The sequence below is a fragment of the Labeo rohita genome, chromosome 22, assembly GCF_022985175.1.
Source record: "Labeo rohita strain BAU-BD-2019 chromosome 22, IGBB_LRoh.1.0, whole genome shotgun sequence".
Lineage (NCBI taxonomy): Eukaryota > Metazoa > Chordata > Actinopteri > Cypriniformes > Cyprinidae > Labeo > Labeo rohita.
In genome coordinates this window covers 43756655-43779503 of record NC_066890.1, presented here as the reverse complement: position 1 = coordinate 43779503, position 22849 = coordinate 43756655, and the positions used below count along the sequence as shown (strand labels likewise).

Sequence of the window (22849 nt, the reverse complement as noted above, 5' to 3'; positions counted from 1 at the left end):
AAAATACCCTAAATTATTGTTTAACAGTCTTCTATCAGCCAAGTTGTTGACTAAAAAAGGAAAAAATAAAAATAAAATAAAAAACTGTGAAGAGCATAAGCAGGAGATGAAGTAATGATAATTTTTTTTTAATAATCTTTAATGTTTTAATCAAATGTTTTAATGCTCAGACTTTGTCACAAATCCAAAGAGTACCGTTCTACCAAACTGATTCAAAACAACATCTTATAAACCTTGAGTTTCCATAAAAACGGTCAAATTACTGTAAAACAATAATAATATATAAAAAACTAATTAATGAATCAATAAAATGAGTATATAAATGGTTAAAATTAGTAAAAAAAAAAAAAAAAAAAAAAAAAACATAAAAAAGTGGTTAAAAAAAGTAAAACACAACACAAATGGATAATTGCTCTCTTGGGAGGCGAAATCAACAGTGAACTTTTAAAACAAATATGAAATATTGTTAACAACAGCAAAACATCTATAAAATATCATATTGATCAAAACGAACAAAATACAAAAATAATAAAGCATCATGATTTGATTTACATCATGAATAAAAGTTTGTAGATATTGTTGATTTGGGAGAAACTCCATCTTTGAGTTGATCTGAATCTGACTGTAACAGCTTCAGAGTTTCAGGATTTTGTTGTTGTCAGTTTTTAGGGCAGATATTTGTATGACTGAGTAAAGAAGATGACTGAGTGAAACTCTTCCCACATGGAATGCAGTAATACGGCTTCTCTCCAGTGTGGATCCTCTCATGTGTTTTCAGATATGTTGACCATTTGAAACTCTTGTCACAGTGTGAACACTTGTAAGGTTTTTCTCCAGTGTGGATCTTCTCATGCGATTTCAGATAATGTGCCCGACTGAATCTCATGTCACATTTTGAACACTTGAAAGGTTTTTCCTCGCTGTGCATTCTCTGGTGCAGTTTCAGTTCAGCATCTCTAACAAAAGTCTTCCCACAATCAAAGCACATATGCTCCTTCACACTGTTGTGTCTTTTCAGATGTAATTTTAAAGTACCAGACTGACTGAAACTCTTTCCACACAAAGAACACATGTAAGGCTTTTCCTTTGTATGAACTTTCAGGTGGTCCTTCAGCGCATCTGACCTAAAGAATTTTTTACCGCACTGATCACAGGTAAATGGTCTTTCTCCAGAATGACGACGCAGGTGTGTTTTAAAAGTGCATGACTTTCTGAAACTCTTTCCACACTGATCGCATGCAAACGGTTTCACTCCAGTGTGGATTGTCATGTGTTCCCTAAGGACTCCTTTTTTTCTGAAACTCATCCCTCATTGATCACATGTGTGTGGCTTCACTCCACTGTGGATTGTCATGTGTTCATTAAGAGATCCTTTATGCTTGAAACTCTTCCCACATTGATCACATGTATGCGGCTTCTCCGTACTATGAACTCTCATGTGAATATTGAGACTCTGAATGTATGGGAAACTCTTCCCGCACTGATCACATGAGAACGGCTTCTCTCCAGTGTGAACTCTCATGTGTTCCTTAAGGCTTCCTTTCATTATAAAACTCTTCCCGCACCGATCACATGAGTATGGCTTCTCTCCAGTGTGGATTCTCATGTGATCCTTAAGGTTTGCTTTTATCGGAAAACTCTTTCCGCATTGATCACACGTGTGCAGATTCTCTCCAGTGTGGATTCTCATGTGTATTGTCAGGCTTCCTTTTACTTTGTAACTCTTCCCACACTGAGAGCAGGTGAAAGGCTTTTTGACTCTTCTTTTCAATAAATTACTTTTAGTCTGTGAGCGACTCAAAGATTTCTTACTAGTTTTGACATGATGATGCTTCTCCTCTGCCTCACTCAGTTCTTCACTCTCCTCAGTGTCTTCCATCAGGTCTAAAAGAAAATAAAAGTCAGCAGCAGCATGCGCTTGCGTCATTGTACTTTCGATAATAGCGGAGGATGGTGATGCGGAACAGAAGAAATGTTGAACAAAGTCATTATTTTTGTTTTCTTTGCGCACAAAAAGTATTCTCATAGCTTCAAAAATAATGGTGCCATTAAAGTTGATTGTTTACATTTTAGGCCTTGCCTGTTTTTTGCAGAATTTACTTAGGTTTTAGTACACTGTTCTTATGGACAGATTATTATGCACACTCACAGTGAGCGATCTTTGCTGTATTTAATTTTCTTGGGGAGCTTGGTTTTTAGGAGACCAGGAGTGAAAGTTGAAGTTTTATCAGCAGCGTTCTCCACACAAGTCCTTAAGCGAGCTTACTTCATTAAAATATTTTCTACATGCATCAAAGCAGGACAGTCCAAAAGCACATTGCCCAAGTAAATCTAAAAGTTCAAAAGCCAATCATCAACAATCGCGAGAGCAATTCAGCAGTTATTAATAAAGAATCAAGAATAAACACCAACCTTTTGGCTTTTCAGTATCTTTGTGATTTATTCTACAGGGTTGTGGATCATTCATGTTGTCACTGTTCTCTAATCTTTACTTGTAAGGTGATGAAAATAATCCAGCATTGGTGAATTCCTGTGTAGAACAGGAGAAGATCTGCAAAAAAATAAAAAAGAACAAATAAACACATTATATGTTACGTTTAACTGTCCAACAATCAAAATGGAAAAGTTATATTCAACTTCATTTAGTTTTTACTTAGAAGTATTTTTGTTCATTGTTATTCATTCATCTGAAAAAGTTTTTCCACATAAAACATTACACAAAATGAATGAAAGTTAATTGTATCTTTAAGACCTCAAACGTTTTGATCATGTAGTTTGCTTACACCAATAAAATTAGCATTATTACAAGATATCTACTATAAAGTGAAAATGGGAGCTTGACATGAAATAAAGAATATCGTTTAAAACAATATCAGCTAGTAAGAGTCAGACATAATATATTTCGAAGATTATAAGAAAGCACTATAGTACTAAAGCTTCGTTTTAGTAAATTCCTTCACATTTACACAGTGACAGCTGACTTAAAGACCATGTAAGAATAACTTTCAAACGTCAAAACAAACGAACATAAAAAAAAAATCGCCAAGCTTCTTACTGAGTCGACAGACGCCAAAAAAGATGCACAAATAGCACAGAAGTCCAGTGAAACAAAGACAGAAATGAGCTCTATAAATGTTGCTTATGATAGCTTTTTACCATGATAATGTAAAGATATAAAGCTATGTGAACAGCTCACCTCAGAAGACTTGCTGGACTGAGTGCGAGAACGCGCAGGCTGTGACGTCATCATTGTGAGGCAAATGCATGTGATGGGCAGAGCCATATGTGGTACCTGAAACCATAATGGATGTTATCCAGTGAACCCATTCAAACTAATAATTCACCGTAATAAGTAATATACAATCGATGAACACCAGATGGTTAGAGAAAATGAAGGTCGCGCCGAATAAATTACATAATTAAATAATTATATAATTAAATTATATTGATTATATCAGAAGCCAGTCATAATTTAATGTTTTACAAACAAATATCGAAGTAAACTCATACAAAAATAAAACTTAGTGGATAATGTTGATTTGGGAGAAATTCCAACTTGAGTTTATCTGAATCTGACTTAAAGGAGAAGTCCCTTTCCAGAACAACAATTTACAGATAATGTACTCACCCCCTTGTCATCCAAGATGTTCATGTCTTTCTTTCTTCAGTCGTAAAGAAATTGTGTTTTTTGAGGAAAATATTTCAGGATTTTTCTTCATATAATGACTGATATGGTGCCCCTTGGTTTGAACTTGGATTGGATATTTTCATTTAAAAAATACAATTTAAATACTGTTTTAATCTCAAACACTCGTCTTGTCTTACTCTTCCTGAACGATTTGAATCTCTTGTCAAGACAGTGGGAACACGAAAAACAGTTTTTCTCCCTCATCTTCAAAAATCATTTCAAAATCATCCTACATCTCATGTCACATTTTGAACAACCCAGTTTTTCCAAAGTGAACATGCAAAATGCAAAGAAGATCAAACACCCTTAACAAAAAGGGTACAACAGTGATATAGGACAATTTTGACACTGTTGGGTCTTTTAAGATGAGTTTTTAAACATACCCTAACTGTCTTGAGCTAGAATACACAGAGTTCAGGTAAGGCTTCTCCTTTGTATGAACTTTCAGGTAGTCCTTGAGGAAGATTTTACTAACCAAAATATAAAGGAATCATGTACAAATTATTTTACCATTATAGTTCTATTCTACATTTAACTGTGCAAGCACGTCCCTTGTTATTGTTAGGGGCCCACTAGCGAGGCCATGGAGAGGAAGAACATCTGTTTCAAATTATAATGGTAACTCCACAGACCTCCCAATAACTCAGGTTGACATGTGTGCATGAGAGGACTCCTATGAAGGCCTTTCCCCGACCAGGTAGAAACAGTTCTCTATAGAAAACTCGATTGTATCAGCAATTGTTTCTTCAACCGGGAAAAAGGGGAACCACAACAACTGGCATCATGAACAGGATGAAAAAGAACAACACAACAAATCGGCCAAAGGTAAGCAGTCTTTGCGTATATATTTAGGTAGTGTTGAAACCAACAGAAACCAGCTGAACAGACAGGAAGGATAAAAAAGGAAATTGAAGAAGCAGCACTGGATCATTAGAAAGTAGAGTGGAACAAGGTGAAAAGGAGCCCTCGTCTGATGAAGGAAGGTGGTCATGGGAAAAAGAAAAAGGGCGGCTTAGACAGTTGGCAAAACAACTCCCTATTTTAATTAAAGGGGCAATCGCTGCAGAAGTTCCGACCCAGTCTTTGCAAAGTGAACATGCAAAATGCAAAGAAGATCAAACACCCTTAACAAAAAGGGTAAAACAGTGATATAGGACAATTTTGAAGTTGAGGGAGAAAATACGGTCAGAGTTTTTAAACATACCCTAACTGTCTTGAGCTAGAATACACAGAGTTCAGGGAGAGTAAGACAAGAGGAGCGTTTGACATTAAACTGCATTTTGGAAGTTCAAAATTGGGACACCATATCAGTCCATTATATGGAGAAGAACCCTGAAATGTTTTTCTCAAAAAACATAATTTCTTTACGACTGAAGAAACAAAGACATGAAGATCTTGGATGACAATTAAGGGGGTGAGTACATTATTTGTAAATTGTTGTTCTGAAAGTGGACTTCTCCTTCAACATGGCAAGATTTCATAATTCGGACATGTTTTTTTGTATGAGCGAGTAAAGAAGATGACTGAATGAAACTCTTCCCACATGGAATACAGTTATACGGTGTGGATCCATTCTGCATCCTCTCATGTCTTTTTAGATAATCGGACGATTTGAATTTCTCTTATGCACTTTCAGATATTGTGACTGACTTAATCTCTTGTCACATTTTGAACACTTGAAAGGTTTTTCCTCACTGTGCATTCTCTTGGGCTTCACAGGACCTAGACGGGAAAGTCACTCATCTCCCTGACATGCACAAGGGGGCTTCTACCTATAGAAAAACATCAAAGCACTCCTGGCAAAATTATAGGAGGAGCAAAGACGGAAGAAATCCTTCTAGGATCTGGCTTAGAGAGAGCTGTGGACTCACATTACATGTGTGCTGAATATCCAACCAGAGTCGAGCCTAAAGCATTGAAGGGTGAGCAGCTGGGGGTAACTGAAAACCTAGTCACATATGTTCAGAAACAATTGAAAAGATGGAAGCAAGACACTGATGAGAATCTACAAGGAGACCCTTTAATAGCTACACTGTTCAGGAATGCTGTAATAAAAGCCATGCCACAAGCTGTTAAGAGCAAGCTAGAGGATGTAGTTGGTCTAAACCCCAAAACACATAAGGAGTTTTGCGACCATGTGTCTAATGCAGTGAATCTGTTCTGAAAAAAATAAATAACAAAAACTCAAAAATTAAGAAAAAGAACTACAGAGAAAGCTAACTTAATTACAACTTTAAGAACTAACAGCCAAACATAAGAAAGTGATTCAAGCAGTTGTAAAGAAAGAAGAATCTAACCAAATGACTGTGATGGCTTCTGTAAATGCTTCACAACCAGCTGTCCAAACAACTGCCTTCAGCAATCCCTCCAAATTCAAACCAGACCCCTGCCCCCAATGTCAATGTTTATGCTCAGCAGCAGAGGCCTCAGGAGTGGAAAAGAAAACCACAACCACGGGAACAGAGAGGAAGAGGCAGAGCTATTAATTTTCCTCCAGGAGTGTGCTGGGGATGTGGACAGCCAGGACATAACAAAGGAGACTGCCCTAGCAATCCATGGCAACAGGCACTTGGGGCTGGAAGGGAGATGGGTTGGCAGGTACCTTTTCATGGTCCTGTGAACCCCTGGGGAGGCCCAAATCAAGAATACTAGGGATGCCTGGAGAATCCTATAGGGGTGAGTCAGCTTCCAATTTTAACAAATTGGTGATAGACAATTTGGAGCAGTTTACACATGTAAAAAGTAAAATTATGCCTCATACCTCCCCATGTCTGGAAAGTTTGTAGAGACTGTAAGATTCTCGAGACAGATACAGCTGATTCCTATGACTGCTCCAATCTGCCTGCAAACAAAAAAACAAAAGTGTTACCATGCCTATCCTGATATCAAATCAGACTCCTATTAATATGTTAGGAACAGATGCATTGTATAAATTGGGTTTACAAAGTTGTGTTCTACAGAGGGAGTGTATGTAGACATGAAGGGAACCCAAATGATGATCTCTGAGCCAAAACCAAATATGTACCAGTTAGGACAGATAGAGAATGATGTGAGACAGACAATTAATAAATGGGGTAAATTCACTGAAGCACAGATCCCTGAATCACAGATTTTACTCTCTTATGACAAATACTTTACGGTAATTGATCCTTTTTCTGCATTTGTCAGCACTCCAGTGGCAGAGGAAAGTAGACCCCATAACTCAGATTCTCAGCCACACTTCCCTAGCATTAACTTTTCAGGCCTCAATGAAACCCAATAACAATTTATACAATTGCATTTTCATCTCAAATACAATTGAACCGGGACTGTATGGAAAACAACGTAGGAAAGTCGAGGAGAATTACGGCATGTATGAAGGTGACGCCAAACTAGATGTTTTATGGGAAACAGCACAAAGTTAAGAGAAGTTATATACCAGATCCTAAAGTATATGAAGAGTTCAGATGCAAAAGCCTCTAAGCCTCTGATGTATTTCTTAAAATTAGCATTTCTTTCTGGTTACTTTGTATAGATTTCTATGTAAGTACTGGTACTTCTGATTGGGCTGAGGCTGGAATTTAGCGAGTAAAGGTATTTGATGGACGTATACTATGTGTCAGGAGCATTCACTCAGTATTATTATCTCATTTTTGGCCCGAGATGGCTTTTAGCTGGTGTTGCATCTGAACTCTTCATGTATAGATTCAGTAGGTCAACGCAGAGGTATACTGCATCACTCCAAAGCAAGAGATGAAGTTAAATCAGGTTTTGAATGAATATTCATTTGGATTTCTTAAAATAAAAATACAGATAGATTATATATATTACAACCAACAAAGACTCATTAATTATACCAACAAAGCTTTAATTTGTGTAGGAGAACAATTAGATGCAACCAGTAAAATGACATGGCAAAATAGACTAGCTCTTAACTGGATTTTAGCAGACAAAGGAGGTATGTGTGTCTTATTTGGAGAACTATGTTGTACGTATATCCCTAACAATACAACACCAGAAGGAACATTTTTTAAAAACCATGATCAACCTCAAAGAATTACAAGTAGAAATGGCAACTAACGCTGGAAGAGATGAAAAAACATGGTATTGTATTTTGTAGATTAATATTTTAGCCTCCTATGTGTTGTGGAATGCCATTAATTAATGCGTTTATGACCTCAAGGTTAGATTATTGTAATGCTTTATTGGGTGGTTGTTCTCCTCGCTTAATAAACAAACTACGGTAACACTTTATTTTGATAGTCCACTTTAGACATTCTACTAACAGTAAGTAACTTTGCAACTGCATGTCAACTAGTCATTAGAGTATTAGCAGACTGTCTGTTTAATATCTTCTAACACTTTTCTAAACATGTCAACTTATTCTACTAACCCTAAACCTAACCTAACAGTCTGCTCTGAAAGTTAGTAGACATGTAGTTGCAAATTAATGAGATTTAGTTGACATGTAGTTGCAAAGTTACTTATAGTTAGCAGAATGTCTAAAGTGAACTATCAAAATAAAGTGTAACCCTAACTACAGCTGGTCCAAAATGCAGCAGCTAGAGTTCTTACTAGAACCAGAAAGTATGACCACATTAGACCAGTTCATTCAACACTGCACTGGCTCCCTATTAAACATCTTATAGATTGTAAAATCTTGCTAATTACTTATAAAGCCCTAAATGGTTTAGCTCCTCAGTACTTGTGCAAGCTCTTATCACATTATAGTGCCTCACGTCCACTGCATTCTAAAAACTCTGGAACAATCTACTTAAAATTGTTTGGGAGTCAAACACACTCTGTCAGATCCAGTCTGTATCCAGATCAGAGGGTCACTGCAGTCCCCCGGATCCAGTCCGTACCCAGTACAGATGGTGGATCAGCACCTAGAGACGACTTTTACATCCGTGAATGTCAGCGGGACCATGTCAACTAGATGAGCCCCAAAGACGGACCATCAATGAGGAATTTATTACCTAGGCGGCCGTCGGCGCAAGACCACAGGAACCAGATGAGTCCTCTGCAATCTGACTTTGCTGCAACGTGGAACTTTTGCATTATTGACACACTGTTGTCCTATTTAATAAGTTGCTTTGAAACAACCTGTTTTGTTAAAAAAGCGCTATAATCGTGATTGATTGATTGATTATGTTTTTGTCTTTTAGTTCTAAGCAAAGTTGGTGCATTGATGACTTCTGAGGAGGACAGAGAACCTGAAGAGGATAATTTAGTTTACTCAAAGTTTATTAAAAAGACATTTTAAAAAAAATTAAGTGATATACAGATCAGGACTTCAACTACTTACTATAATTTCAGACATGCACACATGTAATTTATGAGAGATAAGAGAAGATAATTGAGTGAATTTCTTCCCACAAGAATGGCATTGATACGGCTTCTCTCTAATGTGTATCCTTTCATGCATTTGTAGATGTGTTGACCGTTTGAATGTCTTGTCACAGTGCGAGCACTTGTAAGGTGTTTCTGTAGTGTGAACTGTCTGATGCTGTTTCACTTCACTATCAGTCAAAAAAGTCTTCCCACACTCAGAGCAAATATGATCCCTAACGCTGCTATGTCTTTTCTGGTGATGGTTAGAATGGGTACGCAGATGAACTTTGAAAACACTTGATTTTGTAAAACTCTTCCCACACTGATCACATGTGTGAGGCTTTTCACCACTGTGCCTTTTAATGTGTTTGTTAAGGTTTCCTTTTTGTGCAAAGCTCTTCCCACACTGATCACATGTATGTGGCTTCTCTCCATTGTGGATTCTCTCATGTTTTTTCATATATTTTAACCGTTTGAATCTCTTGTCACAGTGTGAACACTTGTAAGGTGTTTCTGTAGTGTGGATTCCCATGTGTTCGTTAAGGGTTGCTTTTAAAGCAAAACTCTTCCCACACTGATCACATGTGTGTGGCTTCTCCCCAGTGTGGCTTTTCATGTGTTTGAGGAGGCTTCCTTTTTGTGTGAAATTCTTTCCACATTGATCACATGTGTGTGGCTTTTCTCCAGTATGGACGTTCATGTGTTCTTTAAGGTTTCCTTTTTCTATGAAACCCTTCCCACACTGATCACATGTGTGCAGCTTCTCTCCAGTGTGGATTTTCATGTGTTTGTTAAGGTTTCCTTTTTGTCCAAAATTTTTCCCACAGTAAACACATGTGTGTTGCTTCTCTCCATTGTGGATAATCATGTGTTGATTAAGCATTTCTTTTAGTCTGAAGCTTTTCCCACACTGATCACATGTATATGGCTTCTCTCCAGTGTGGATCCTCTCATGTATTTTTAGATATATTGCCCGTTTGAATCTCTTGTCACAGTGTGAACACTTGTAAGGTGTTTCTGTAGTGTGAACTATTTGGTGTACTTTCATTGCACCATATGTAAAAAAAGTCTTCCCACACTGAGAGCAAGCATTATCCTTCACACCGCTGTGTCTTTTCTGGTGTATCTTTAATGCAATCATCTGACTAAAACTCTTTCCACATAAATAACATATGTAAGGCTTCTCCTTCGTATGAACTTTCAGGTGGTCCCTCCGGAAATCTGCCCTAAAAACTTTTCTACTGCTTTGGTGACAGTTTTCTTGTCTTTCTCTAGAATGAGTAAGCAGATGTTTTTTAAAACCACCATATTTCCTGAAACTCTTCCCACACTGATCACATGTGAAGGGCTTCTCTCCAGTGTGGATCCTCATGTGTTCAATAAGAGGTTGCTTAAGTCTGAAACTCTTTCCACACTGATTACATGTGTGGGGCTTCTCTCCAGTGTGGATCCTCATGTGTACATTAAGGGCTCCTTTTTGTGCGAAACTCTTCCCACACTGATCACATGTGTAGGGCTTCTCTCCAGTGTGAGTTTTTAGGTGTGCATCACAGTATTCTTTTCGTGTGAATCTCTTTCCACATCGATCACATGTGTATGGCTTCTCTCCAGTGTGGATCCTTGTGTGTTTGTCAAGGGTAGCTTTTAGTCTGAAGCTCTTCCCACACTGACCACATGTGTAGGGCTTCTCCCCAGCGTGGATACTCATGTGTTTTTTAAGGATTACTTTTAGTCTGAAGCTCTTCCCACACTGACCACATGTGAATGGCTTCTCCCCAGTGTGGATATTCATGTGTTTTCTGAGGTTTCCTTTTGTTGTGAAAGTCTTTTCACACTGATCACATGTGTACAGCTTCTCTTCAAGATGACATTTTATGTGAACATCAAGATTTTGCTTGCATAAGAGACTCTTTTCACACTGAGACCATATTTTGTCTTTTTGTTTCAACGAGGATGTTTCTTCAATTTTTACATGATGGTTCTCCCCCTCTTCAATTGTTTTTTAATCTCCTTGTTTTCTTCTATCAGGCCTAAAATTAGAGTAAAACAGGTTTTCAGAAAATCTTGAAAGAAAAATGAATGTGAAAGGAAAAGAAAATAAGTATAAACATTTTAATGCATTCATTTGAATTGAGTACATTAATTTTCCAAGAAAGCCCAGTATGTGGCACACTTGTGCGCAGCATTTTGAAGCAACACTGACAAAAATATTCTATTTTAGTCTTAGACAGTGCTGTCACAGCATCACAACATGTTTGTGGTTTTATGGTGAGTACACAAAAGAATGTACTAGCCAATGGTGATTCTATTAGCACGGTGTGCGTAGAGGATTGCATTGCCTAACTTTCGTGATGTTATTTATTTTAAAACAACTCTTTTCAAAACAACAGTTGAAGAAAATACAGGCTCATATTATTCTTTTCATTTTTTTACAGTATGTCTTTTCTCTTTGGAGGGACAAGTTTTGATAGCATTCGTGACTTATGCACTGTTAATGCCTTTAACCACAAGTGCCAGTACACCACAATCCATCATATTCATCCATGCTGAATAGCTGAGCCTTAACTCAATGTAATCATCAAAACAATGAACCGCTGTAACTTGTAACTTCATGTCTTTTCTGTACTGCAGCTTTAACTGCTATTCCAGAGCTTTCATGAATGTAGTTTTATAAACTTAGTGAAGAATTAAGAATATACACTAACCTATTTGTTGTTCAGTATCTTCCTGTTTTATTCTGCAGGGATCTGGATCAGTCATGTTTTTGGCTTTCTTTCATAAACTGTTGTAGGAGGAGCTGAACTGTTGGTGAATTCCTGTGCTGTTGTTGGAAAAAAAAAAATCAATTGTTTAAACTTAAGTTAAGTTTGTTCAGTTGTTAAACATTAATTGCTTTTTTAATTCACACACTTAATCATGTTGTTTATGTTTATCTATCTATTGAAATGTAAAGTTATTTAATTTGTTTTAAAAATTTTTTTTTTTTTTTTTAAGTATCATAACTAAAAATGCAAGTTATATGCTGATGAAACATTTGACATTAGTATATAACCACAAAATGCAAATTATATCAAAGTACAACAGAGCAAGACGTGAGTAAATGCTTCTGCTTTTTTATTTGAAGTTCTTATGAATATAAAGCATTCTCATGTTTCAGACAACCCTTCAGGAAAACATGCATCTAGAGCACCTCCTAGTGGCCATTATATAAAACACAAAGGAACTCACCCTTCATGAGATATTGCTTAATAACTCAAAATATACAAAAAGTTATCTAACAGTTTACCAACATAATGATTTTTTTTTCTAAAGCTTAATCTTTTTTTTTTTTTTTTTTTTTAATCAGGCACTAACTTGCTGACTAGCTGACAAAAAATTCTTCCACTGGGAAAAGTTTTCTTTGACCCCAACTAGAGGTACTGAGGTCCACCCATCACAATCTCACAATAACTCCTTTGGAAAAACAAAAACAAAAAATCAAAAACGGTATATGACATTGTTCTCAAAAAAAAAAAAGTTATCTTGTTATTATCTTATCTCATTATTAAAATACCTAAAATGCGTGCTTGTAAAATGTGTTTTCTTAAGCCATTTGAAATGTGGTCCCCTTGCATATGTGCACATGAGCAAGATTTTACTGCCTCCACCTCATTTGGAACCAGGAAAACCCATGTTGTCAATCATACAAACAAACTAACAACAAGGTCACCCAGGTCTTATAATGAATTCAACAACAATATCTTCTACTGTACAGCTTAGCCTAATGCACAATCAAAGTCTTTGGTACAATTTTTTAACTCCAAAAATAATTAATTCTTCACCAGTCGTGTAGTAACAACTTGGGAGATGGGTTTGTGAATTTATCACAACATAGACACCAATAATAATAAATCTCACAATAAATCTCATCAACCTCTGGCTGTGACGCGGGAGCGACCAGCCGGCTGATGATTCTGCTGGGTCTTAACGCCTTCAGCAAACATTCGCAAACCAAACAATGATTTGTCCAAAAATAAATTATTTTCAATTTAGAGTTTTTATTCGTATTGTTTGGGTGGTCATACGGCGTATGCCTGCGTATACGGGACAAAAATATGTCTTAAATACAGGACAATTCCGTGATAATTCGGAATGGTTGGCAACCCCACTGCTAGGCTAAATGTTTATTTCAGTTAGCAGACACCACAAAAAAACGCACAAATAGAGCTGTACCACATTAAAACAAAATAACCCTGTAAAAAGTGGTTTTAACAAACCGCATTTTTATAACTGTATAAATATACAAAGTATCTCACCTCAGAAGACTGTGTTGTGTTATGACGCCACTAGTAACAACTTCTTCTTCTTCTTCTTTAAGTTTTCTAGCGGTTACAGGCCAATGTTAAGGTGAATACCGCCACCTACTATACTGGAGTGTGTAACTCAATGACTTAATTGTGATTTAAATTAATTAAACCACTTTCTTGCAATAAGTTTATTATTGCCCTGGTAACTTAAGTCTGATAAATTTCCTAAGACACCTCTAATGTTCCCTTCCGACTTCCAAATTTTTCTCTTTCTTCTTTGAATTTCCTGCATTTAATTAATATGTGCTCTACATTTTCTTTGCAATTACAAACCTCACATTTGTCCATTTACTTTATTCATAAGAAGTAATTGTTAAATCTTGTATGCCCTAACCATAGTCTTATATATCGTATATATGATTTCCTCCTTTCTATTTCTACTATTAGGACTAACTGTTCTAACTATCACTTCCTGTACTTTTTTTGCCACTGTTTGTCAATGTTTATTTAAATTAAAATTTTCCTTCATTTTTCCAAGTGGATTATCTACTTTGTCAGAACATTTTTTGTTAATTAGCTTCTGGTATTCAACAAAATATGATATAAGATATGCTCAATTTACATATCATTCTATCGTCAGCCTGTGAAATCGCTTTTAGATTATTGTGCTAAGGCTAAAAGCAGCCTAATGTTTTTAATATGACTGAATTTGTATTTAACATGATATCACTTTAATAGAAACATTGTAAGTTACTAATTATAATGCTTATATTTCCTCAGTAATTCAAAAATCAGATACAGAAAATGAGCAAAGAGCATTTACATTACCTCAGTGTTCTCAAGACTGCCAGCCACAGCACTTACAAGGGGTATAATGATAGTTTGTAGATTAATATTTTAGCCTCCTGCGTGTTGTGAAATACACTTTTGTTTTTTTGTGTTTCACTTCTAAGTAATGTTGGTGTATTGGTAACTTCTGAGGATGATAGTATACATGAAGAGGATAATAATTCAGTTTACTCAAAGTTGATCAAAAAGGCATTTTCAAAAACTGAAGTGATTTCCTTGTTTTATTTATCAGTTAGAATGGGTGAAACTCAGCATTTCAACAAACCACAAAAACTCAATAATCAATGAAAGCAACTGAATAAGCTGCAAAATATTCAAATCATTCATAATCATTCTAATAATCTCTGATTAATCAGTATTAACCATGACACATGGAAGTACAGGATCAGAACCTGAACTACTTACTGTAATTTCAGACATGCACACATGTAATTTATGAGAGATTAAAGAAGATAATTGAGAGAATGTCTTCCCACATGAATGGCAGTGATATGGCTGCTTTCCAGTGTGGATCCTCTCATGTAATTGTAGATGTGTTGACATTTTGAATCTCTTGTCACAGTGTGAACACTTGTAAGGTGTTTCTGTAGTGTGAACTGTCTGGTGCACTTTCAGTGCACCATATGTAAAAAAGTCTTGCCACATTTAGAGCAAGCATGATCCTTCACACCGCTGTGTCTTTTCTGGTGCATCTTTAATGCAACCATCCGACTAAAACTCTTTCCAGGTTTTCTACTGCTTTGGCTTTCAGGTTTTTCTCTAGAATGAGTAAGCAGATGTTTTTTAAAACCACCATATTTTTTGAAACTCATTCCACACTGATTACATGTGTGTGGCTTCTTTCCAGTGTGGGTCCTCATGTGTTTGTTAAGAGCTCCTTTTTGTGTGAAACTCTTCCCACACTGATCACATGTGTACGGCTTCTCTCCAGTGTGGATCCTCATGTGTTTGTTAAGGCCTCCTTTTTGTGTGAAACTCTTCCCACACTGATCACATGTGAATGGCTTCTCTCCAGTGTGGATTTTTAGGTGTGCATTAAGGTTTTCTTTTCGTCTGAAACTCTTCCCACACTGATCACATGTGTAGGGCATTTCTCCAGTGTGGATCCTCATGTGTCCATTAAGGGCTCCTTTTTGTGTGAAACTCTTCCCACACTGATCACATATGTATGGCTTCTCTCCAGTGTGGATTTTTAGGTGTGAATCACGGTTTTCTTTTCGTCTGAAACTCTTTCCACACTGATCACATGTGAACGGCTTCTCTCCAGTGTGGATCGTTGTGTGTTTGTTAAGGGTAGATTTTTGTCTGAAGCTCTTTCCACATTGACCACATGCGTACAGCTTCTCCCCAGTGTGAATATTCATGTGATTTTCAAGTATTGTTTTTAGTCTGAAGCTCTTCCCGCACTGACCACAAGTGTACGGCTTCTCCCCGGTATGGATTTTCATGTGTCTTTCAAGTACTACTTTTAGTCTGAAACTCTTCCCACACTGATTGCATGTGTATGGCTTCTCTGCAGTGTGGCTCATCATGTGTTGTATAAGAGATTGCTCATGTCTGAAAATCTTCCCACACTGATTACATGTGTATGGCTTATCTCCAGTGTGGATCATCATGTGTTCGTTAAGATATTGCTGAAGTCTGAAACTCTTCCCACACTGATTACATGTGTGCGGCTTCCCTCCAGTGTGGATCTTCATGTGTCTATTAAGGGCTCCTTTATGTGTGAAACTCTTCCCACACTGATCACATGTGCACAGCTTCTCTCCAGTGTGGGTTTTTAAGTGTGCATCGCGGTATTCTTTTCTACTGAATCTCTTCCCACACTGATCACATGTGTACGGCTTCTCTCCAGTGTGGATCCTTGCGTGTTTCTTAAGGGTATTTTTTTGTCTGAAACTCTTTCCACACTGACTGCATGTGTAGGGCTTCTCCCCACCGTGGATATTCATGTGTCTTTTGAGGATTCCTTTTAGTCTGAAGCTCTTCCCGCACTGATTACATGTGTATGGCTTCTCCCCAGTGTGGATATTCATGTGTTTTGTAAGGTTTCCTTTACTTGTGAAAGTCTTTTCACAGTGATCACATGTGTACAGCTTCCCTTTAAGATGACATTTTATGAATATCAAGATTTTGCTTGCATGAGACACTCTTTTCACACTGAGGCCAGATTTTGTCTCTTCTCCAGGATGTTTCTTCAGTTTTGACATGATTGTTCTCCCCCTCTTCAATCAGTTCCTTAATCTCCTTGTTCTTTTCTATTAGGTCTAAAATTAAAAGTTAAAAAGTTTAGTAAAATGTATTCAGAAAATCTTAAAAGAAAAAAAAAATGTGAAAGGAAAAGCACATGTGAAAGTTGAGATAACAGTAGAAAGTATAAATATACTGATGCAATTACTGTTTTAAAAACATTACAGACACAGGTTTCGTAGTGAGAATTTATTATTATTAAATGCTAGATTAACTATCCTTTTTTTTAAGTTTAAAAATAAGGTTGCAAAAAATGTGAACCAGATATATCCAAATATAAAAATGATACTTCTCAGATAATATTTATTCAGACCTTGTGATGTTTGCAATCAGTATGAATGTTTCTCAAACAACCTTTAATTTGCTAAAAATAAATAAATAAATAAAAAACAAGTAAAAGAAAACTATACTGGTTACTAGTGTAACCCTGGTTCCCTGAGATAACGGGACTGAATATTGTGTTAGTTACTAAGGAAGGCAAGAAGAGCAGACAGAGTTATAACTTGTGCCCCAAAAGGGGTTGAATGTACCTTAGACACATAACCTATTCTAAGCCTAAGGAAAACTAAGTTTTAAGCTCTATTTGGTACCCTGATTATGAACATTTATTTTGCTTATTATTTGCTTATAAGCTGCAGTAATGAACAAAAATCAATTAATCAATCAAGCAATCATTGTCTAAGTATAGTATACAGTGGGTACGGAAAGTATTTAGACCCCCTTAAATTTTGTACTCTTTGTTATATTGCAGCCATTTGCTAAAATCATTTAAGTTCATTTTTTTTCCTCATTAATGTGCACACATCACCCCATATTGACAGAAAAACACAGAATTGTTGACATTTTTGCAGATTTATTAAAAAAGAAAAACTGAAATATCACATGGTCCTAAGTATTCAGACCCTTTGCTGTGACACTCATATATTTAACTCAGGTGCTGTCCATTTCTTCTGATCATCCTTGAGATGGTTCTACACCTTCATTTGAGTCCCGCTGTGTTTGATTATACTAATTGTACTTGATTAGGAAAGCCACACACCTGTCTATATAAGACCTTACAGCTCACAGTGCATGTCAGAGCAAATGAGAATCATGAGGTCAAAGGAACTGCCTGAAGAGCTCAGAGACAGAATTGTGGCAAGGCACAGATCTGGCCAAGGTTACAAAAAAATTTCTGCTGCACTTAAGGTTCCTAAGAGCACAGTGGCCTCCATAATCCTTAAATGGAAGACGTTTGGGATGACCAGAACCCTTCCTAGAGCTGGCCGTGTGGCCAAACTGAGCTATCGGGGGAGAAGAGCCTTGGTGAGAGAGGTAAAGAAGAACCCAAAGATCACTGTGGCTGAGCTCCAGAGATGCAGTCGGGAGATGGGAGAAAGTTGTAGAAATTCAACCATCACTGCAGCCCTCCACCAGTCGGGGCTTTATTGCAGAGTGGCCCGACGGAAGCCTCTCCTCAGTGCAAGACACATGAAAGCCCGCATGGAGTTTGCTAAAATACACCTGAAGGACTCCAAGATGGTGAGAAATAAGATTCTCTGGTCTGATGAGACCAAGATAGAACTTTTTGGCCTTAATCCTAAGCGGTATGTGTGGGGAAAACCAGGCACTGCTCATCACCTATCCAATACAGTCCCAACAGTGAAGCATGGTGGTGGCAGCATCATGCTGTGGGGGTGTTTTTCAGCTGCAGGGACAGGACGACTGGTTGCAATCGAGGGAAAGATGAATGCGGCCAAGTACAGGGATATCCTGGACGAAAACGTTCTCCAGAGTGCTCAGGACCTCAGACTGGGCCGAAGGTTTACCTTCCAACAAGACAATGACCCTAAGCACACAGCTAAAATAACGAAGGAGTGGCTTCACAACAACTCCGTGACTGTTCTTGAATGGCCCAGCCAGAGCCCTGACTTAAACCCAATTGAGCATCTCTGGAGAGACCTAAAAATGGCTGTCCACCAACGTTTACCATCCAACCTGACAGAACTGGAGAGGATCTGCAAGGAGGAATGGCAGAGGATCCCCAAATCCAGGCATGAAAAACTTGTTGCATCTTTCCCAAAAAGACTCATGGCTGTATTAGATCAAAAGGGTGCTTCTACTAAATACTGAGCAAAGGGTCTGAATACTTAGGACCACGTGATATTTCAGTTTTTCTTTTTTAATAAATCTGCAAAAATGTCAACAATTCTGTGTTTTTCTGTCAATATGGGGTGCTGTGTGTACATTAATGAGGAAAAAAAATGAACTTAAATGATTTTAGCAAATGGCTGCAATATAACAAAGAGTGAAAAATTTAAGGGGGTCTGAATACTTTCCGTACCCACTGTATATAGTGTAAATGGTACTTATATATATATATATATATATATATATATATATATATATATATAAATAAAAGTACCATTTACACTATATATACTATAAAATAAAAAAGTAAAATGGTAAGCTTATAACATTTATTTACTATAAAATGGTTGGGTTGGATTTCATGTGAAATGTCAGTTTCATGACATTCATCTTTGCATGATGAGGTCACATCCATAAACAAAAAGAAGAAAGCATTTCAGACATGGCAACAACTCAACAACTGTGACTTAAATTGTATTAGATACTATAATACTTATAATATTCCATTTTTTTAAAGATATCTATGAACTGTTTTATCAACAGTTATAGTATATAATTATATACATTATATTTTGTCAGCATTGGGGGTGGTCGAGGCCTAATGGGAAGTGAATACGCTCTCTCCACCCTCAATATGGGTTAAATACAGAGCGTAAATTCTGGGTATGGGTCACCATACTAGGCCACACGTCACGTCTTTTCCTTTCCTTTCCAACCCTCTACATCAGGGGTGCTCAACCCTGTTCCTGGAGATCTACCTTCCTGCAGAGTTCAGCTTCAACCCTTGATCAAACACACCTGAACCAACTAATTAGGATCTGAAGGAGCACTTGATAATTACAGACAGGTGTGTTTGATCGGGGTTGGAACTAAACTTTGTAGGAAGGTAGATCTTCAGGAACAGGGTTGGGCATCCCTGCTCTACAATGTGGGTAAATCACTTGCATATGTGAATAAAATTTCCATGCTAGGCGACCAAAAAAAATGTCTCTCCTTAGTCATTGGCTAATAAATTGTAAAACTTCACGAGCCACCTACCTAACTCACCATTGCTTAGCTGAGAGTGCTCAGTGTAAATTATATTCTTTGGTAGAAGACAGAACTAAGGTGCAAACGGCAATCTCTTTGGCTGGTGTCCACCTATTACCGTCACTGTTTTGAGTTCAGCAAAACAGTTCAAGTGAATGCAGTATTATTATCATATTTTCAGTATTATTGTTAGTTTTTTTTTTTTTTTAGTCTTGCGAATAAACTAAAAAATGTACTAGCCATTGGCAATTCTATTGCCACGGTGAGCGTATACTGTTGACTTCTGTGATGTTATTTGTTTTAAAATGACTGTTTTCATATTTTACAGTATGTGTTTTGCAAATTTTGATTGCATTAGTGACTAATGCACTGTTAATGCCTTCAACCACAAGTGCCAGTACACCACAATTTATCATATTCAACCACGCTGAATAGTTGATCCTCAACTCAATGTAATCATCAAAACAATGAACCGCTGTAACTTGTAACTTCACGTCTTTTCTGTACTGCAGCTTTAACTGTTTTTCACAGCTTTTATAAATGTTTCTGCTTGAAGTTTTATACACTTAGTGAAGAATTAAGAATATACACCAACCTATTTGTTGTTCAGTATATTCCTGTTTTATTCCGCAGTGTTCCGGATCAGTCATACGGCTTTGGTCACAGTTTTCTTGTCTTTCTCTAGAATGAGTAAGCAGATGTTTTTTAAAACCACCATATTTTTTAAAACTCATTCCACACTGATTACATGTGTGTGACTTCTCCCCAGTGTGGATCCTCATGTGTTTATTAAGGGCTGCTTTTTGTGTGAAACTCTTCCCACACTGATCACATGATCTGTGTGGATCCTCATGTGTGTACTTTTTGTGTGGCTTCCCACACTGATCACTCTCCTGTGTGGATCCTCATGTGTTTATTAAGGGCTGCTTTTTGTGTGAAACTCTTCCCACACTGATCACATGTGTACGGCTTCTCTCCAGTGTGGATCCTCATGTGCTTGTTAAGATATTGCTGAAGTCTGAAACTCTTCCCACACTGATCACATGTGTACGGCTTCTCTCCTGTGTGGATCCTCATGTGTCTATTGAAGGTCTCCTTTTTGTGTGAAACTCTTCCCACACTGATCACATGTGAAGGGCTTTTTGTGTGAAACTCTTCCCACACTGATCACATGTGTAGGGCTTCTCTCCAGTGTGGATTTTTAGGTGTGCATCACGATTTTCTTTTCGTCTGAAACTCTTTCCACACTGATCACATGTGTGCGGCTTCTCTCCGGTGTGGATACTTGTGTGTTTGTTAAGGGTAGCTTTTTCTCTGAAGCTCTTTCCACACTGACCACATGTGTACGGCTTCTCCCCAGTGTGGATATTCATGTGTTTTTCAAGTATTGCTTTTAGTCTGAAGCTCTTCCCACACTGATTACATGTGTATGGCTTCTCCCCAGTGTGGATATTCATGTGTCTTTCAAGTATTACTTTTACTCTGAAACTCTTCCCACACTGATTACATGTGTATGGCTTCTCTCCAGTGTGGATCATCATGTGTTCGTTAAGAGGTTGCTGAAGTCTGAAACTCTTCCCACACTGATTACATGTGTAGGGCTTCTCTCCAGTGTGGATCATCATGTGTCTTTTAAAGGCTATTTTATGTGTGAAACTCTTCCCACACTGATCACATGTGCATCAGCTGAAACTCTTCCCACACTCCAGTGTGGATCCAGTGTGGATGCTTGTGTGTTTATTAAGGGTAGCTTTTTGTCTGAAGCTCTTCCCGCAATGACTACATTTGTATGACTTCTCCCCAGTGTGGATATTCATGTGTTTTGTAAGGTTTCCTTTACTTGCGAAAGTCTTTTCACACTTTTCACATGCGTACAGCTTCCCTTCAAGATGGCATTTTATGTGAATATCAAGATTTTGCTTGCATGGGACACTCTTTTCACACCAAGGCAAGATTTTGTCTCTTCTTTTTAATGAAGAACTCCACAATGTTTCTTCAGTTTTGACATGATGGTCCCCCTCCTCTTCAATCAGTTCCTTAATCTCCTTGTTCTCTTTTTTCAGGTCTAAATTTAAAAAGTTAAAAAGTTTAGTAAAACAGTATTCAGAAAATCTTAAAAGAAAACAATGTGAAAGGAAAGATAACAGTAGAAAGTATAAACATTTCAGTGCATTTATTTGAATTGGGTACATTTATTATCCGATTAATGTTTTAAAAACATTACAGACACACATTTCGTAGTAAGAATTATTATTCTACATTTTAAAAGTTCAAAAATGTGGTTGCAAAAAAAAAAAAAAAAAATGGAACCAGACATATCCAAATATAAAAATGGTACTGCTCAGATCATATTTATTCAGACCCCGTAATGTTTGCAATCACTATGAATGTTTCTCAAATTACCTTTAATTCGTTGAGAGAAAAATAATAAGTAAAAGAAAACTGTACTGGTTACTAGTGTAAGCTAGTTCCCTGAAATAACGGGAATGAACACTGTGTTAGTTACTAAGGAAGGCAGGAAGAGCAGAGAGAGATAACTTGTGCTCTGATTGTCTAATACAAAAGTGTAAACCATGGCGTATAACTATTCCTCCTTGGAACCCTCAAAGAGACCAAACCGTTTGCAACATGGGACCATCTCGTAGGAGAAAACCACCGGGGAATAGTATTAATGTACACGGTAAATGGACCAGTGTGAGCTTACTCAGTCCTGTTCATTCAACCCAGCGACTTCACCGTTTCTTCATCTTAGAATCCTGAGAGAAAGATAACAGTAGAGCACTAGGGACGGAGCTGCTTTCCTTTAAGGGACATACCAAGACAAGTTGGCCGTCGGGACGTTGGCGGATGTCTGTCAGGCTAGTTTGTTTGGTGTGTTTTACATGTCGACTCTCATTGGGCTTATGTTGGTGGCAGTTTTGGTGCCTGATTCGACATGTTAAATCATGTCGGGCCTTTGTGGAGAGTGTGAACTCTGACTGAATGTTCAGTCTAGCAAATGAGGCAGTGCCCGAGAATTAAAGTGAAAATGATGAAAACAAGTTAGTAAATGAAGGCGGCACAAACAGAAGTCTATTCTAATGTTACATGATCTTACCCAAGCATTCCAATATGTGAATATTTTCATAACAACACGAGTCTCTTAAAATGAAGAAAAATATCAACATAACTGATATTCAAAATGGTAAGCAAACGCTGCTGTGTTTACATTTCATTTATCTGCGTATATCTCGTATATCCTCTTTTCGGTTTCTCCTTTGAATGACGAATATATACTATTGATAGTTGCTACTACAGACAGTTA

At 37.3% G+C, this 22849-nt stretch overlaps 3 protein-coding genes and 1 pseudogene across 3 annotated transcripts in view; all 4 read right to left on the bottom strand.

Moving 5' to 3' along the window:
* Window positions 1-360: 360 nt before the first annotated feature.
* On the bottom strand, window positions 361-3240 carry LOC127153579 (gastrula zinc finger protein XlCGF57.1-like; annotated as a pseudogene).
* A 5657-nt stretch (window positions 3241-8897) lies between these two features.
* Window positions 8898-11000, bottom strand: LOC127153408 (zinc finger protein 850-like; the record flags this gene model as incomplete). Its single annotated transcript, XM_051094463.1, has 1 exon — window positions 8898-11000. A coding segment is annotated over one exon (2037 nt), but the record flags the coding sequence as incomplete, so codon positions are not given.
* A 3607-nt stretch (window positions 11001-14607) lies between these two features.
* On the bottom strand, window positions 14608-20374 carry LOC127153578 (gastrula zinc finger protein XlCGF26.1). The gene is made up of 2 exons (XM_051094755.1): window positions 20141-20374; window positions 14608-16403 (listed from the first exon to the last, which is right to left on the bottom strand). The coding sequence occupies exon 2, from the start codon at window positions 16344-16346 to the stop codon at window positions 14748-14750; it is 1599 nt and encodes a 532-aa protein (XP_050950712.1). The 5' UTR covers window positions 16347-16403; window positions 20141-20374; the 3' UTR covers window positions 14608-14747.
* A 1635-nt stretch (window positions 20375-22009) lies between these two features.
* The window catches only part of LOC127153407 (zinc finger protein 850), a 50064-nt gene continuing 49224 nt past the window's right edge, over window positions 22010-22849 (bottom strand). The window contains exon 9 of the mRNA XM_051094462.1: window positions 22010-22017. Coding sequence (XP_050950419.1) covers window positions 22010-22017 — 8 coding nt within the window. The remainder of the gene's footprint in view (window positions 22018-22849) is intronic.

Bases quoted from the DNA above. Each gene is read 5' to 3' on its own strand.
- LOC127153578 (XM_051094755.1), bottom strand. From the start codon at position 16,346: ATGTCAAAACTGAAGAAACATCCTGGAGAAGAGACAAAATCTGGCCTC.